Raw genomic sequence first — 18085 nt, 5'->3', positions numbered from 1 at the left:
CAACACACCAATTTTATCTGCTTGTGGGGCGATGAACACTTTGTCTTGTTTGGTAGTGGAAGACCATGGGATGGTTAGGAGCTGGGGAACGTAGTTCAGATATCAGTTCTGGCCCTTGCTGTTAGAAAACATTGGGCCTCAGTTTCATCCTGTGTAAAGACTGGAAGCCTACCTTGTGAGCTTCCAATGATATGTGGAGATGTTGAAAGTAGACCTCTGCCCTCTTGCCTGGCAGTTAGTCTTTGCTATGTATGCTGACATTACTTCTTAAACATGTAGGTTATTATATCCACACTAAAGCAGTAAGACCTTTTAAATGAAGAAAAACAATGCCCTAGTTGTAGCAAAAAGTGCTAACTTCCAAGTATTTTTTTAAACCATTTTCTGTGCCTGTCCCTCATGTTCAATGTTAGGTCTATGCACTGGCAAAAAGTTCCCATGTCTAGGGAAGCTTGCTTTTTGGTTTGCAAGTAGAAGAACTAGAATTAACCACACTGGCTATGGATCCTTGCATGTGGCCTTGCTTTTCCACCATTACAGATATAGGCCAGCTCCAGACCTGGCCATGAACATAGCTGGGAATGGGTAACCTTTGCAATGTGCAGACTTGGCTCAAATATGTGGATTAAAAAACAAAGTGAATGCACTTCATCCTCAGAAATATCTGTGCATTAATTCTAGTAGCTCTGTGTATTAAGGTCTTCATATGATCTGTCTTGAAGTAATGGCAGTTTCACAGAGAATAGTGGGGTCATGCATGTAAAAAGTGTTTTGTGTTCTCTGCAGCACAGTCTATCTAGAAAATATTGAATGCCTAGTCTTCAGAAAATGTAGCTCAAAACATTCCATTTCAGCTCATATAGTATGTCTTAAAGTTCTCACTGTCTTTACTTAAAAGACAGAAAGCCGGCTACTTCGCTTGTTGTATGTCATTTAATGGTTAGTCTTTTGTTTCTTGCCTTCTCTATCACCACTGCTACCGCTGAAACCTTGGTGCTCCTCTCTGTACCTTCATCTTTACTCTTCTTGATGACATGGAGTAGGAGGCTGACAGAGGACAAAGCTCAGCTCCACTAATGGCTAGGGACCAAGGAGGACATCTGGCTTGGCAGTGTTTCCCCCTCACCTCTGTGAATACAATGCCTCTTCATTCTCCAGTTTTGAGTTTGGCAGCCAGAGAGAGAGACAAGTTTCTTCAGTTAATTAAGCCACTCTCCACTGAGACTTCCATGATAGAATCAGGCTATGTTAGATGGTTCACAGGCTTGTTCAAGTCCCCGGAACTTTCCATCACAACTTCTACAGATTTCTAGAGTTCTGGCCTGTCTCCATCAACTGTTTGTTTAAGATATTCCAACTAGAAATAAATATTATCACATAAAGGCACAAATCATAGCTCGTGATGCATTTTTTTATTATATAGATTTCATGGGTTCCTTTCTCTTCAATTAACTTCATGTTATATTTATATTTTCAAACTTGCTTTCTCATGTTTTCTAGTCTTCATGTTCACCAACTACCAGATACAAGGTTGTCTGTTTTATAAACTCTACTGTAAGTCTCTTGGAAACCACACAGCTTTCAGAATCCTTGCTAGGATTTGGTATAAGGTTGGGAGCAGTAAACCTTCTTTCAGCATTGGATTGTAGAAGTTTGCTCCTTTCTCTGAATTCTCATTGCTATGTTATCCAGAGAAACATCCCTTGTTCTTGAGAAGATAGGTTAGCAGAGATGAATGTAAATATTTCTAAATGAAGTAATAGTTAAATATTATTGAAATAGCATTCCAAAACACTTTGAAGCATTACAGGATATCAGCTTGTTATCCAGAAAATGACAATGCTAGTATTTGCCAGAGAATGACTCTAGGAATGACAAAATCTTAGACGTGTGTGTTTATGTGTACATCATTTGTGTGTGATACACATGCATGTACATCTGTTTGTCTCTCTGTGTCTGTATGGTGTATGCATGTAGATGTGTTCATGGATGGTGCATGTGTGTGCTCAAGCATGTGAAAGGCAGAGATTGATGACAACTGTCTTCCTTTATGACTTTTTACCTTTATGTTTGATATCAAGTCTTCAGTGAACCTAGAACTCACTGACTTGGGGAGATCAGATGGACCAACAAGCTCCATTGGTCCTCCTGTCTCTGTGGCTGTAAGATTCCAGATTCATGTGGCCACACTCAGCTTTTGGGTGGGTTGTGGGGAATCCAAACGCAGGTCTTCATGCTTTTGACATGAAGGACTTTATCATTTGAGCTACTTCCAATCCCAGCCATCATGTTAAATGCCAGCACTATAAGAACAGCCTGGGCCATTTAAGTGTCCAGGTTTAAAAGAATTCCAGGATTTGTCTTTTTGCACTGCTGCCACTGCATTAGGTCTCTACTTAAAAGGCACCAAAAAAATTCAGCTTTTCCCCTTGAACTATGTATTTCCATTAGAGAAAATGGCTTGCAAAGAGGAATATTTTTATTTAATCATTTGCCTGTCGCTCCAATAGTATTAGTAAGTATGTTACTGTTATGAGTTAAAAAGAATTCAAACTAGAATTTTATTTCAGTCAGTAGAATGTTACTCCAGTCAGTAACATGTTGATAAGAGCAGGAAATGGCAGGGAGATGGTTTATGGAGAGATGTCTGACGCACAACCAATAAACTTAGCAGTCTAGCATCCTTTAGTCACGGGACAAATCATCTCACTCTCAGTGATTGACAGCCTCTTTCGGAGAGGAAAGTGCTAGAGCACATGTTGGTCCTCTGAGGGCTTCAGCATCTTCAGAGGATCAGGGGAGCCTTCCAGATCCGCTCTCTGTTTCCTTAGCATTAAAGAATCCAGGGTGAAGCCAAACAGTGGTGGTGCATGCCTTTGATCCCAGCAAGAGGCAGAGAGGCAAATGGATGCCTATGAGTTCGAGGCCAACCTGGTCTACAAGAGCTAGTTCCAGGACAGACTCCAAAGCTACAGAGAAACTCTGTCTCAGAAAACAAACCAAAGAACAAAAAACAAACAAACAAACAAATAAATAAATAAATAAATAAATAAATTAAATTAAATAAACAAAAAAAATCCAGGATGATAGGACAGAAATGCTGAACCAAAAATTCCTTCTTGGCCAAAGCATGGGGATTGGGGCAACTTTGATCAAGAGACTGAAGAATGAATTATTTTAGGATTATCAAAGAAAATAAGTGCATGATTTTTAGAACAGTTTCCCTCTAAATAATCTAACTGCACAAACTCTGAAGGAAAAAACAAAAGCTGTACTTTGCTGTCATATAAACAAAATGGAAAAGCACTGACCCCTTCGCCCAGGTGGGTCAGGAGTGTTGTCCAGAGTGATTCTTCAGGAGAGGATTTAATCTAGAGCTACCATGGTTTTGTAAGAAGAGAAATAGTGACTCAGAAATGTACCCAGGTTCAAGGCACAAAGAGAATTACTGTGGGACTGAACCCAGTTTTTCATATTTCTAGAAATAAGTCTAGAGAGCTTATTACCTGAAAATGTAGCTTTCCACTCATGGAGTGATTCGGCAGCCTCACTCCTGTGCACACTTTAACACTGGGAATCCTAGACACTTGGGTAAACCCTTGGTGAAGGTCTTATACTTCTTCCCCATGGGCCTGACTGGTCAGAGACAGCTCTTCCAGGCAGATGGGCAAACTTTGTAAAGACCATGAGCCTGGGAGTTCTGCAGCCACCTTGGTCACCCTCTTTGGACCTCTTTACTCTCACTTGTTTTGAGTTCTGCTTTTGAGTTCATACCTTGAGGTCTTTATGCCTTCTTAAACTATCTTTGGACAATCCCGAGCAACTGCCTGAGGACCTTTTATAGTCATTAAGCAGCCTTTTTGTTTTGTTTGTTTGTTTAACTCCTGTTTAGTGAGTGTATTTCTAAATTTGGACTTTCAGCATAGGTCCTGTTTTAGAAGAGAAAAACAAAACATAAAAAAAAAAAACCCTAAGAGACCGTCTAACATCATCTGCCTCGTTTCATAGATGGACACTTGGAAAGAAGTTAAGGGTTCAAGACATCAAATAAAATAGCTGTCAGTCAGGCTGCAGGAGTTCCTGTAGGCTCTTACCATGCCACCATAGCCCGTGTGAGGTGGTTCATGACACTGCCGTCCTTCCGACGTCACCACTTACCTTTCCTCCGGTAACATCACCTACAGGATTTCATGGTTATTCGTGCCAGTAAATGGTTAATCTCACCAAGCCCAAGGCCCTGGAGACTTCTGGGAGAGAGCCAGGTGAGCAAAGAGAGGAGATAAAGACAGCACCTGCCCATGGGCTTGGAACAGCCTAGGGACAGCGAGAGAATGTAAACATATTCTGCAAATCTCATTGTCTGACTCCGTGCCAGCGTCTTTTGGGTTCTTGTCATGGAAAATATTTCATCTGAGGTCATTCAATGAGCAAGGGAGATTCTGAATACCCACCGCAATGCCAACTCAGCCCCCTGCTTTTGTCCAGATTAAATAAGCAAAGGGACTAACATTTCATGGGGCTAGCAGATCCGCCTTTCAACAATGAAAGCTGGAAGTTAGGAAAAGGGAGACAGGAAGAAAATAGGCTGTGCTGTGCTGAACTGCCCCCCCTCCCCCGCCCGGGCCGCCCTGTGTTTGCTCACCAGTTACTTACAAGCACACGCCCTGCGTTTAGAGTAAGAGTTAATATCTGTGCTTCCTCATAAATCTCCATTCAGCGCCTCAAGCTATGTTTTTCATTCTGTGGCGCGGCTTTGAGATTTGAGGTGAGGGGAAAGGAGGGGCAGCTGACGAGGTAATAATGGAAGCTGCTAGCTCTCATTCTTGGGAGCAGTCTTTGGCTCATGCCTTAGCGGAGAATCTTGGGAGGCCAAGGTAGAAGAGCAGGAGTCAGGGAAGTTGGCTGTGCTGACCTAGGCAAAATGATGCATGGCTTCACCCCCCCAAGGAAGAAAAATCTGTGGAGTGGACAAGTGTTAAGCCAGAGAAGGCAGTGGCAGGGCACATTTCCTAGGAGGGACAGGAGGCCTTCCTGACAAGACTCAAGCCTGAATGGAGAGATGCTTCTCTCCATTCAACTCGGAGTCACTTTTTGTGTTTAAAACATACTTCTTTCTCCACGCACATAGTTCTCTGGCTCTTGTATGAGTAATTCCTTCGTGATAAACGTGCTTCTTGCTTTGTTACTGTAGAAGGCAAACCTGGTTGCCTGTGGTGACTGAAAACTGTGATTGCCTAGGCTTTCTTCCCGACCAAGAACTGTATTTTAGACTTCTGAGTCACTGCGGATAACAGATAATTAACATGGCTCTGAAAGGAACTGAGGCCTTTGAAAATTCTAGCTCTTAGAGTATGTGCGTGCATGTGTGTGTGTGTGTGTGTGTATGTTTGTATGTGACTGAGTATATGTGTGTGTATGTATGTGACCGTGTGTATGTGAGTGTGTGTATGTGAGTGTGTGTGTGTGTGTGTGTGTGTGTAAGAGAGAGAGAGAGGGAGAATAATGTGGAAACCGTCATGGAAAGTTCCTTCTAACTTAAGAAGTCTAGGATCATCATGAACATTTCACCAAGTTCTCTCCTGGAGAGAGTTGCTCTATTTTGGCCTGTGTCTGTGAGACTTTGAAGTTGGTCAGGAGCAAAGACCACAGCAACTTTCTTACCTCCAGAACGATGAAAATGCAGGCCAGATAAAGGCATCATTTTTCTTTTGCCTAGAACTATAAAAATGCAGGCCAGAGTCAGAGGGTAGAAAGGAGCAATAGAAGAAGTCGCAGAAGGAATCTTCCATTGCTGCCAGGTTTCTGCGTGTGTGTTCCGGTCTAGAAAGATAAAACAGTGGCCAAGCTGGCTCAGAGATCATCTGACTTGCTCCTGGAACATGGGGTCTGGGTCCCCTCTTTACCTACAATTGCACAAACAGAAGCTGTTCTAATTAAGTAGTAGCACTAAGGACAGAACGTAGGCACAGGTTAGGTGACAACTTCCGAGCCCATTGCAGAGATTCTCTTTTCTTTCTTTTTTTTTTTTTAACTTCTGGAAAGTTGAGAGCAATTTTTATTTATTTTATTTTTTATTAATTAATTAATTTATTTATTAAAGATTTCTGCCTCCTCCCCGCCACCGCCTCCCATTTCCCTCCTCCTCCCCCAATCAGGTCCCCCTCCCTCATCAGCCCAAAGAGCAGTGAGGGTTCCCTGCCCTGTGGGAAGTCCAAGGACCACTCACCTCCATCCAGGTCTAGTAAGGTGAGCATCCAAACTGCCTAGCAGAGGTTCTCTTAACCCGTTAGAACAGCTAAGGGGCTGCCTTTACTTCAGCTAAAGAAAACAAGCTTGAAAGCTGGTTTAAGCTAGCCATGGGGAGGTCTGTCCTGAGAACTTAAGTTCCTGGAATCATAGACACTAAACTGTGACTTGAAAAGCAGACGGAGCACAAAGGAAGTATTCGTGGGCAGAGTCGGTGGAGGAAAGGGGCTGATGGCTTTGACAAGCACAGAACCTCCGGGGACTTGCTGTGTGCTGAAGGGTGTTCCCTCCTGTTTGCTTTAGTTCACTAGCAGTTCTTGATTTGTTGGCCCGATTACGTCCATTCTTTCTTTCCTATGTCTATCAAGTTAGCTCCAAACATACTATTGTCTAGATTAAACAGATTTAAAAATATTAAGCTTTGAATATGTGTTAATGGAATAATTTCATATATAGCATATACAATGGTTTTTATCTATTCTTTTAAAGAAAGACTCATTTTACTTATATATGGGCATATGTGTGTGTTTGGGGGAATGGGGTGCTGGAAGAGGGCATCAAATCATGTGGAGCTATAGTTATAGATGTTTCTGAGCTATATGTGTGACGTGATCAAAGTTTTTATATCACTCCCAGTACTGACATAAATAATGTTACAATAACTAAACCCCCAGGGACTGAAGAATGGATGTGGAGGTCATACAATTTTTAGTGAATGTACGAACATATTCTGAAGGTTCAGTAGGATGAATAATTCAGATTCTAATTCGTACGACACTTAGAAAGGGGAATGTGATTGTCCACAATCATACTGACTGACATATTGAACACTCATTCATTGCCCTTTGCTCTTTGTTTTATTAATTCACACTTGCATTAGTCTCTCTGTGAGCATAGCTTACTGCAGCATCAACTATTGCTGGCCATAAGGTGTGTTCAGTCATCACAGTTCTCCCAAAAACATTTAACAGAAGAGGAGCGAACCACAACGTTTATCAAAGTCCTATGCTACAGGGCCTGACCAGCCTCACCGCAGATGCCACCTATGGAGTGAAAGCTTAGTTTTATATTTTCCCTCCAACTTCTTAACAGCTCTTACTGTTCTGGAAAAGGCCATTGTCATGGTTAAAGTGATCAGATATTTAACAATAATATCCTTCTTGAATTTTATGCTTGACTTTCATTCAAGTCCTTAAAGGGAAAAAAAACAGGTCTGCTTATTATGGAGGCTTTCTTGACAGATTTTTCATCCCTTTTGGAGAAACAAAATTGTACTTGGTGCAAAAATTGACATATGAAGTAGTAAATAATTCCATTGTGCAAGTTGTGATAATTGGCTCAAGCCAGAATGCTCCACAAATGAGCAAGCTCGTATTCATAAAGTTTGCGATTTATTATCAGGACAGAAAAAGAAAACAAAACAAAAATACAAGGATATGACCAGAATCAATACAGAATATGAGAAGGTGAGGTTTGCAAAGGAAACTTCAGAGGCTTGCATCGGATTTTATTTTCCTTTCTTCCTTTCTTCCTTTCTTCCTTTCTTCCTTTCTTCCTTCCTTCCTTCCTTCCTTCCTTCCTTCCTTCCTTCCTTCCTTTCTTTTTTTCTTTTTTCATTTATTTCTTCTCTTCCTCCTCCGTCCTCTTCCTCCTCCTCCTCTTCATCTTCTTAGGCAAAGGACTAAATAAAAACAAAACAACACACACACACGTTGAGTTTCACCTTTCAAAAACAATCACCAAATACCTGAGAACTGGGCAGGCAGTGTTCCTTTCTTTCTTTCCTTTTGTAAGATTCAGCTTGGCATCAGCCATTGAAAGGTGGAGCTGTGTGAGCATGTGGGAGACTGTTTACACTCATTTCTGAATGAATAAACATTCAGAAACCACATGCTATTCCCAAAGGAATCATTCTTTAATACAGGAAGTGACAGCTTTGTGGAGGCACCACCATTAAGCTCTGGTTTTTCATTCTCAAAATCCCGGGATTGAATTTCTAGAAGAAATGAACTGAATGGATGCTTCAAGGAGCTGCTGCTTAGAATTGCAGCCCACTGGTTCTAAAGCTTGTTGAATGCAGAGCACCTGGATTTGGCTACCCCTTCAGGCACCTTTCTGCATTCAGAGCCTCATGAAACCACAAATCCAAAATTCAGTTGGACACACTGAAAAGAAGATGCCAAATACATGCTAGTTCTAATCATGTAGCATTGCTCTTCTGCCATGGCTTCCTGCCTCCTATTCCTGTTTGACTTTCCCTTGCTTTGTATTTGTATGCAACGGATAGCCAGGCCTGGGTTCTGTTAGACAATGACTTCCTTCTGGACATCAGGAGTCAGTAGTGGGGTTAGGGGTAGGAGCCAGCAGAGTCTCTATATACACATTGGTGTTTCTCTCACTGCAGCTTCATTAGGTAAGCTTTGTGCAGGGAATAGAGGACTAGGAGATACAAAGGCGGAGTCACTGACTTAGGGAGCTGAGAGTTTTGAGTGGTCCTCATCCCTTTCAAAGATCCTTGACGTCCTGCCATTTGGCCGATCTGATGCTCCCTCTCAGACAGTTCTTCTGTTTGTTGCTCTGTTTAAATGCTGACTTCTCACCGTGACCTTTCCTCTCTCACTGAGACTACCTCCCATCCTTCTTACCTGCCGTCATCAGAATGTAAGTGTAAGGCCAGCACCTATATTTCCAGCTCTGACCGTTGGCCTGAGTACCAGGGTCCCATTTCCATGTGGTTTCTCAAAACACCTCTTGCAGCTACCCTGTTTGAGAGCGAGCCCATCCTTCTACATCCTTCATTCCTTAACAGTTTGATTTGAGGTAAGCCACTCATATCAGTGGAAATAGACAGGCTAAGAGGAGAGTTACAATCCTACAATCCTTTGCTACATTTTTCCTATAGATTTATCTATGTAGTCTAACTTTCTTGTTAGCCACCAACCTCCAAATAATGACACAGAGACTTCTTACTAATTATGAAAACTTGACCTTAGCTTAGGCTTGTTCCTAACTAGCTCTTATAACTTGAATTAACTTGTTTCTATTAATCTGCATTCTGCCACATGTTTTTTTACCTCTCTCCCACTCTGTACATCTGACTTGCTCCACGTCTTGCTGGTGTCTAGATTCATCCCAAGTTCCTCTCTTTTTTTTCCAGAAGTCTTGCCTATTCTCCCCTGCCTAGCTATTGGCCATTTCACTCTTTATTAAATAAATCAGGAGATGCTTTTTACACAGTGTGATCAAATATCCTGCAAAGAATTTAACAGAAATGTCCAGTCTGATAAAAATCTGCTTCCTTTAGGAGACCAGGCGAAGGCCTTCGGATTTGCTGGGGGAGCACCGAGGGACAGTCTCTATTGTCACGCTGGAATCCGTGGTCCACTGAGGTTCCTTATGCTACCTTCACTGAGCATCCTATGAAATACACTAATGAGAAGTTCCTTGAGATTTGCAAGGTAGATGCTACTTTGTCACATATTAGCCCTTTCGGTGAAGCTGTGAGCTTCTAGAACAAGTTCTGTCTTAAAAACTGCTAAGACTCAACCTGAAGGTGTGTTGCAAAAACTTTACTGCCTCTTTAGACACTTGTATGAAGAGTATAGCTATTTCATAGACGTCATGTATTATGTTTATGTCACCATAATGTGTCCCTTCCCTCTTGCTGTCATCTTTTAATGGAATATTAGAGCAAGTTAGAGTACTTACATTTGGCTAGTTATATTTATTGCAAGAGGGTGCATGTGATATTCTCTATATAGATTCATCTCAGTTGCCTTAATCTGGAAAGAAATATGGAATAGTGTGAAGTATGTTTCGTCATACTGGCTCTGTGGTCAGACTTTATGAAGTCATTTCTTTTCATGGGATAGTGCTGGTGGTCTCATCTCTAGAGCGAGTGTGGTGGATACTGCCCTTTCCTCTAATCTCACTAGACTGTTGTCCTTCAGATGGATAGCATGTCTAGGTGCTCCATACATCACAAAGCCACGGTGGTTCTTTTTTATGCCTCCATTTCTCATCCTCTCAAGCAAACATTTAACTCTTTGGTGACAGAGAGAGTCTCTTGTGCTATTCTCTCCTCGCTTCTGGTTAGCCTAGAGAGGGGCAGCTCCGCATGAATGGAAGCAATCTTTAGTAGCGAATAAATCTTAAAATATTAAATCATCATTGGCTCAAAAGCAGCCACCAATCAAGAAAGCCTTCAAGTGCAACACTTCAAAAGCTATAATTCAAACAGCCAACCTGGCTCTCTATAACTTAAATAGGGTTAATCTACTTATCATAGACGAAATGCTAAAGCTCAGAGACACTTCTCATAATTAGAAAGTAAACCAGTCGGAGTGGAAGATTTGGTGAAAAATCAAACTATTTTCACAAAACCAAATCCACATGTGAGTGTGTGCACAGAGACTGAGAAGCCATTGTCTTTTCTGTCCTGTTTTAATGTTTACCTTAACATTTGTCTTTCACTTTAAAACCTAATTTAGCATCCGTTCAAAATTTAACAGTTAGTGTCTGGAGTCCCATTGATGGCATATTAAAATTCTTGCATTAATATACATGTACCTATTTATGGAAGTAAATTTGTGTGGTGTAAATAAACAACTGTAAATTGGCAAGTGCCCTTGAAGCAATGTGTCTGTGATTAGAAACTAGATGGGGTCTTAATTCCCCCTAATAAACAGATAAATTGGCTTTGATACAGTCTACTCTCAGGAAAAGTTGGTGATCCTGCTGGGATTCATGCAGGTGTCCCCAGAGGTCCGGGGCTTCATGGCTGACTCTGGCTCCGGCGATTGCAGGCACTCAATTAGTTCAGGGATCATGTTGCTTTACTTCATATGATACCCGTTTCACAATCCCCCAACCAAGCCAGCAGCAGCAGCTCCTAGGCTGATGCTTTACCACCTAAAGCCAGCAAAACAAAACAAAACAAAGTGAAAACCAAGACCAACACCAGAACACTCCACCAAGCCGGGCTCGTGGAGGGCAGAGAGAGAATGTGTGCCAAGGTAAAGTGCCCAACTTCAGAGGTGGTACCAGCTCCCCTTGTGTTCCAAAGTCCTTATTAGTAACACACACATGCCTGCATCATAGCCTCTGCCTCTTCAGTCCATACCCTCCCCAAACTCCCAGTTTTCATTGTTATTACTACTTGCAATAGAAGACATTTATTAAGATACCTGCTAATTCAGACTAAAATGTATAATAATAATATTTTCTCATGGGAATTTCCTTTCTTTAAAGGAAAACCGTTTTTAATCATTAAAATGATATATATTTTTGTATTAATAGTTGAACTTCACTATTAACCAATACAAATACTTAACTGACTTAGCTATTAAACGTGTCACTCCCCGGGACAAGCCTTCTCTTGTTCCTTGTACCGGATGCAATAGGTACTTATTTCTGAATGGCCTTTGCCGGAAGAAGTTCACAATGAAAGATTGAAGGACTACGTTCTGTTGCTTACAGAGAAATGTGATGGGTTGATGGTACTTTGTTTTGGTCTCCTACATACAGATGCAATCAAATTTTTTTTTCAGAGCATGAAAGGTGAAATACAGAAAACAGCAGAGAAGTTGGCGAGGTAGTTACTGGGTGGTTAGATGGTGATTACATGAATTTGAATGGCGATAACTAAGAATGTGAGGGGTTAGATTAGTTTATGAGATATTGAGCTTGAATCATCCATCAAATAGTTAGGCAGTTAGAACTTTATAAATTGCCGTAGAGGAAGTTGGAGATAGACTATTCAGATTAGGTGACATTGGCTAGGTGTAACTAAGGAAGTCCATGAGAGCCTGGAGTGAAGGATCACAACTGTTTATTTGGGAAATATTAACAATAAGAAAGCCCTTGCGGTCCTTTGCTCTGTTGGTGCTGGGGAACTGCGTACAGAAACTTGACCACCAGCCGAGAGAGCGAGCTCGCTTTTTGTCTGCGCTCATCAGTCCACATGCAGTACCTCAGACCATGTCCTAAAGATGCTGATGCCCAAAAGGTTATTGGCTGAATGAATTCCCACAACACCTCCCCATTTTGTCTAAATAAGAGGGCACTAAACCTAATACAAAACAATATGCAGTAAGAACAAATATCAAGTATTGTCCAGGAGAAAAAGGCAAAAACATACACAAAAAAATAGAACTACAACCAATATGAGTGACATCAAGCAAGAAACACACACTCAATGTCCAGTCTAAGGTAAATAGCAAAGTAATATAGACTATTTAATAGCTGAGGACAGTGGTAGCTTTCTTATTGTGAGTTTCCCCCAAATGAACAGTTGTGATTCTGTTTTCCGGGCTCTCATGGGTGTCCTTAATTATGCCTTCATCATTGTATCAATGATGAAGTTACTTGAGTTACTAAGGTAGTATAGCAAGGTACTCGAGAGAGACATGTTAATATACACAGGTGTTCAAATTCAAGTTTATACTATCTGTAAACATTACCTATTAATGATAGGTCAATTCATTAGCTTGTAAGTCATTTGAAGAGTTTGGCTATGTGTAACTCAACCTTCTTGTTTCTATCATGTGATGTAAAAATGTGATACCTCCCGTTACCCATCAGAAGTGTAGGTCATGTCCACTTTGTGCAAACACGGGGCTCAAACAGCGTCTCCCCGGAAGTCTGCCTTACCTGTCCACCTTGAAATCTTTTCAAATCTGCATACATGCCATGTACTACTCATAATGCACAACTGTGCAAATGTAGAATACTAGGTTATGTTGCATTTAAGGTACTTGCATAGCACAAAAAGATAATTTTACATATGATATACTTTTTACTTTATCTTTATTGCTTATAGCATGAGTGATATTGTCATGTAAATTTACTAAGAAAACATCTAAGATAGGAGTAAATATCTTCATTTTTAAAAGTCAAGACTCTTAAACACAAGGATTAAGTAAATGAGCTAAGACTATACAATGATAAATATACATCCACACCTTAGCAGTTACTAATATTCATGGAACTAGGTATAAGCCTAAAAGACTTCTTTGTTGTATGTATGCGATTCTCTCTCTCTCTCTCTCTCTCTCTCTCTCTCTCTCTCTCTCTCTCTCTCTCTCTCTCTCTGTAGTTTTCAGAAGGGAGAGCTGGAGTGGATAGAATATGATTGAAAGACAGAATGAGTGGAATCTTCTTGTGTAGAAAAGAAACTTCTGTCTCATCATCATTTTGTGTTTCTGTACACTTTAAATTACCCACAGTTACAGAGTCCATACAAAGCAATTGATAATTGCCAAAAAAATGTGACACACATTTTGGCCAGCATTGTAACTTGCCAAGTGGTTTCATATCTTCACTATTGGATGAGGATTTGTTCCTCATCCCAGGGTGCCTTCCTCTTTACAGAGAGAAAGGTTGAAACCTGTGGCCCCAAGGCTAGGAAAACCTGCCAAGCTAAGGAATGTGGGCCTGCAGGCATGAAACCTGGTCTCTCTGCCCAGTATAAACAGGAAGAGAGTGATGGTTGTAATAAAGAAAACTGAGATTCTAGGCGGGAGTTGCTGGCAGACGGCACCTGAGGCAACCAGGGGCCCAGGCACTCAGCTGGTAAATAATCACTGTGAAGTCAAGAATACTGCACCCCCTCCTCCATGAACACGACCGTGCTCCCCTACAACCAACACATGGCCCCTATGTAACTGGAGTTGTTAAAACTTGACCCTATGTTTTTTGAGACAGAAATAAAAGCGGGAGACAGAGGTGGGTGTATAAAAGCTTTTAGACAAAAGTATGTGGCTGGTGGCATTCATATCAGATGACACAGCGCTCCTGTCACACAGATTGAGTTCAGGTGCTTGAAATGCTCAAGAGCCAGTTTGGGGACATGGCCTTTTGTCTGCCACTCCTTTAAGGAGCAGCTTGTCTCTGTAAGCACGCCGACCCCCTTTGAGAGTGTTCCAGACATGGCTGGGAAGGAAGAGTAGCCACATAACGCGATGTGTGGAGCAGGAAATAGTGTCAATATTGTCCTTCCAGCCCTTAGATTCAAAGACCACAGGGGAGTCTCAAGGAATGACGGTTACAATGAGAGCTGAAGCCGTGTTCTGTAATCCTGTTGGACAAACACTGGCCTCTGAGATGGCATCGTGTTAATGCAGATGGCCTTGGTAAAGGGAAATGCTGAGATTGTCATTTTAGGGGGAGGTGGCTTCTTGATGAGAGTGATGATGATAATAACAATGGAGCTAATGATTTTGTTTGTAAGAAACAAACTTATTAATGTTTTTTTGCATTGATTCTGAATACCACCAGCCTTGTCTCATTGCTCACCCTGGCTCCTACTGCTTTGAGCATGTCACCATTGTCTATTGCTCTCACTTGTTTTACCTATGAATTTGATATTATCAATATACCCATTTTTAGAGATAGAGAATATGAAACTCAGGAAGGCTTAATATTTATCCCAGTACTTAATGCTACATGTATTATGAAGCTGTGTGTTCCATAATTCAGTGAGACATTTTAGTGAGCTAGGGTCTCGGTACATAGCCCAGGCTGGAACCAAACTTTTCATCCTCCTGTCCTGTGTCTCCCGAGTATTGGGATTGCAGACACGTACCAGACTACATCTTAGAAGGAGGGGGTTTGAATTGCCAAAGGATATTTAGTTATGTCTCCTTTTGATTCCCAAAGATCTAGAGTCAAGGCAAAATAAGACATTTTGAGTGAAGGTAACATGACCCAAAGCTATAACTGCAAAGCTATACATAATGTTCTTAGATAATGGCTAAGAATATGTGGAATTTAAAGTGTGTGTGTGTGTGTGTGTGTGTGTGTGTGTGTGTGCTTAGAGGGGTTAGGATGAGGGTGGACATTTGAATGAGTAGAGATTTTTGTGTGGCAGAAATTCTACAGGTGCCTGAGGGACAGATGAACAGAGTATGCTGTGCTCTCAGAATGTGAAAGGTATTCTCCCCCATAGTAAAGCTATATTTGATTCCCAAATAGGAATAGCCTGGTGATGGCTAGCCATGTAAGAGTCACACTTGCTCCTCTGTTTAGAAAACTTGTTAATATGTTGAAATGGAGATATTAGTGAAATGAAAGAGAAGAAAAGATGAGGATTATTTTTAAACTATTTATTTTTATTTTATGGTCATGAATATTATGTCTGCATACCAAGGTACTGTTGGAGGCCAGGAAAGAGTGTCGGATTCTCTGCAACTGGAGTTACAGATGGTTGTGAGCCACCTTGTGGGTGCTGGGAGCTCAACCCAGGTACTCTGCAAGAACAGCAAGGACTCCTAACTGCTGAGACAGCTCTCCAGTTACAGAAGAAAAGAACATTTTTCATAGGCTCCAGGCTACAACAGGGAGGCATTATGGATGTGGAAGTCTTGAACTTGGCTTTGAAAATGGAAACTGCAAAACGTTTTGGGTTGAATAATGGCCTGAACCAGTTAAGTAGCAGTTTAATGGTTTTAATTAATATTAATCTTTTTTTAAAGTAAAACATGACTCTAAACTAAGTACAATGAAAGGAATAAAGCTATCCCATTGGGTTGAGCGAAGGGATTGAAGCAGATTACCTGCTTGGTTTTCATTTTCTTTTACAATGCTTGTCTCCAGCCCAAAGAAACCTGCTAAAGCAACATTATTCATCATAGCACCTACTTGCTTTTCAAAACACTGATTGGTAGCTGTGGTATAAGTTCTACGGGTTAGTGTATTTCTCATCTCTCATCGATGAAGCTTCTTTGTGGAACAGATGGAGACTTCCAGAGACTCACGCCTGGCCAACACAGAGAGACTAAGGGTCCCTGGAATGTCCAACCCCAGTTCACATATCTGCAACACAACCCCGACACCTAGGGGTCAGGCAACTTTGAGAACAGGAGTTCAGTCTGGAAGAGCCAGCAGACCAGGATGCCTGGTTATAGTTCATGTCTTTTAGACGTGATAGGAAATTTTCAACAATATGGTTTCCTTAACAAAACCTGCATGATATCAGTTGGCATGCTGGGAATTCTTAAGGTCGTTGCTCTGCTTGAAGGAGTAGACAAGTGGCCAATGGCTGCAGAGGGAGGGGAGAATCAGTTTCCTCCAGGGAAGAGCTCCCACATAGCGTTGTCTAAGCCAAACGGTCAGCCTTGTACACGTATACCATACGTACACGCACTGTTAAATGGACTTGATTAAAAGAGTGCATAGCCATGTGCATACATGTGCACGTGTGTGCAGCAATAATAATTAAAGAGGAGGTCATGAGTCAGGGAGGAAAGAGGAAGCAAGAGAGGAGATTGGAGGCCTTGGGGGACTGGAGTGATATAGATGTAATATTCATGTTTGTAGTCGTCTAAAAATTAAGAAAACCAGAAACAAAAGGCTCACACTGTCACTCAAGTATTGTGCTTAAGGAACATAGTTTGGAGTAATAAGATTCAGTATTTTCTCTGTCTGTGCCTTTGGAGTAATGAGAAGGATGTTTCCTAGGGATTTCCATGTGGCAGGAAGAAGGCTGAGCTACAAGACATCGTGCCCATCTCTAGGCCTTTTCTGACTTGCCGAACCTCATTTCTACCCATGGAAATTCTGCAAAGAAAGACCTTCAGGTCTGCTTTCGACATCCGTTCTTCATAGGCATTGTTGTCCCTCTTTCTGTCTGTTACAATGATCTTTGCTTTCCCACAGCAGATGTGCTTTGTAGACTGCATCATAGTCAATTGTCTTTGAGGGCAGCAGATGTCCATATTTGGCCTTTAGCATCCAGCAGTGCCCAACAAGTGTCTAATTCATAACAGATGATGAGCAAATATTGATGAAGTTGATTCCTTAATGTTCCACAAGTTATGACTAATGGAAAACAAATAAGGCAGATGATTTTACTACGTGCATTCCTTATTGGCTGAGTACTATACTAAAAGGTAAACAAAAGCAATCCCAACATTTCTGAGGGGTCATTCATGTTTAAGAAGGAAGAGCTGCTGCCCCCAGCAGCTCTCCTCCACTGAGGCTGACTGAGTGGGGATGTTCAGAGCATCCTGGAGGCACTAAATGTATGCTTCTTCTTTGTTCTTCAGTTGTCTGGATTCACATCCAAGCTCATCCCAGCTATTGAGAAGGCTCACAAGAATTCTGCTGGATCTGGAAGAGAAGAGGAACTGATGGTGTTAACCCAACCCATTCTGATTGAGACCTATGCAGGGCTCATGTCATTCATTGGGAACCGAAACAAACTTGGCTATTCCCTTGCTCGGGGGAGTATTGGCTTTTGAGACTCTTTGTAACAAAGTACATCACCTGTAGATAACCTATGTGTTTAAATTTACTACATTGTTTGGATTCCAATAGTTACTTTCAAATAATATTTAAAGGGCTGATTTATTATTATTATTATTAAAAACTTGATTAGACTAGTAGACATTTGAAGCCTCATAGGAGAGAAGTCAAATTTCTGTAAAACCCAACTAGACACTTCTGAGCCCATGAAATGCTATATAATTTAAAACTGTTATGTAATTTAAAATCTCTGGACAGAATCCATCATGCAACTTAATTTTAAATTTGCTAAAGTTTAAACTTTTGTCTTTCTCTTTCTTGCATCCAAAGACACTTTCAATGGTTTAGTTTTTAGTCCCTGATCCCTGTTTCGTTTTCACAAGGCTCTCACTGGTTCCCCTATTGTAGCTGCCATTTATAAAGGCATTCTCATCCATAGTCTTATTTCTTATATTTATCCCAAGGCTCAGAATACACCTTATATCTTCCACTCATCCCTACATCAGCCTTTCTGACATTAATCACTTTCCAAATCCAGAATACTCTGTGATTCTTTTGTATAATCCATTCCTCAAACCTACCAATTTCAATTGGC

The 18085-nt window shown here is 41.2% G+C and overlaps 1 protein-coding gene across 1 annotated transcript in view; it reads left to right on the top strand.

Annotated features, from left to right (window-relative positions):
* Tprg1 (tumor protein p63 regulated 1) overlaps positions 1-17656 on the top strand; it is a 154175-nt gene extending 136519 nt beyond the window's left edge. Inside the window, exons 5-6 of the mRNA XM_050160028.1 lie at positions 9551-9704; positions 17292-17656. Of these exons, the coding sequence (XP_050015985.1) occupies positions 9551-9704; positions 17292-17486 (349 nt within the window). The 3' untranslated portion in view covers positions 17487-17656. The remainder of the gene's footprint in view (positions 1-9550; positions 9705-17291) is intronic.
* The last annotated feature ends 429 nt before the right edge of the window (positions 17657-18085 follow it).

Source organism: Alexandromys fortis, unplaced genomic scaffold (assembly GCF_014885135.2).
Source record: "Alexandromys fortis isolate MF-2015 unplaced genomic scaffold, M_Fortis_MF-2015_v1.1 scaffold_100_3062768_6864082, whole genome shotgun sequence".
NCBI lineage: Eukaryota > Metazoa > Chordata > Mammalia > Rodentia > Cricetidae > Alexandromys > Alexandromys fortis.
This window is presented reverse-complemented; position numbering and strand designations above follow the sequence as displayed.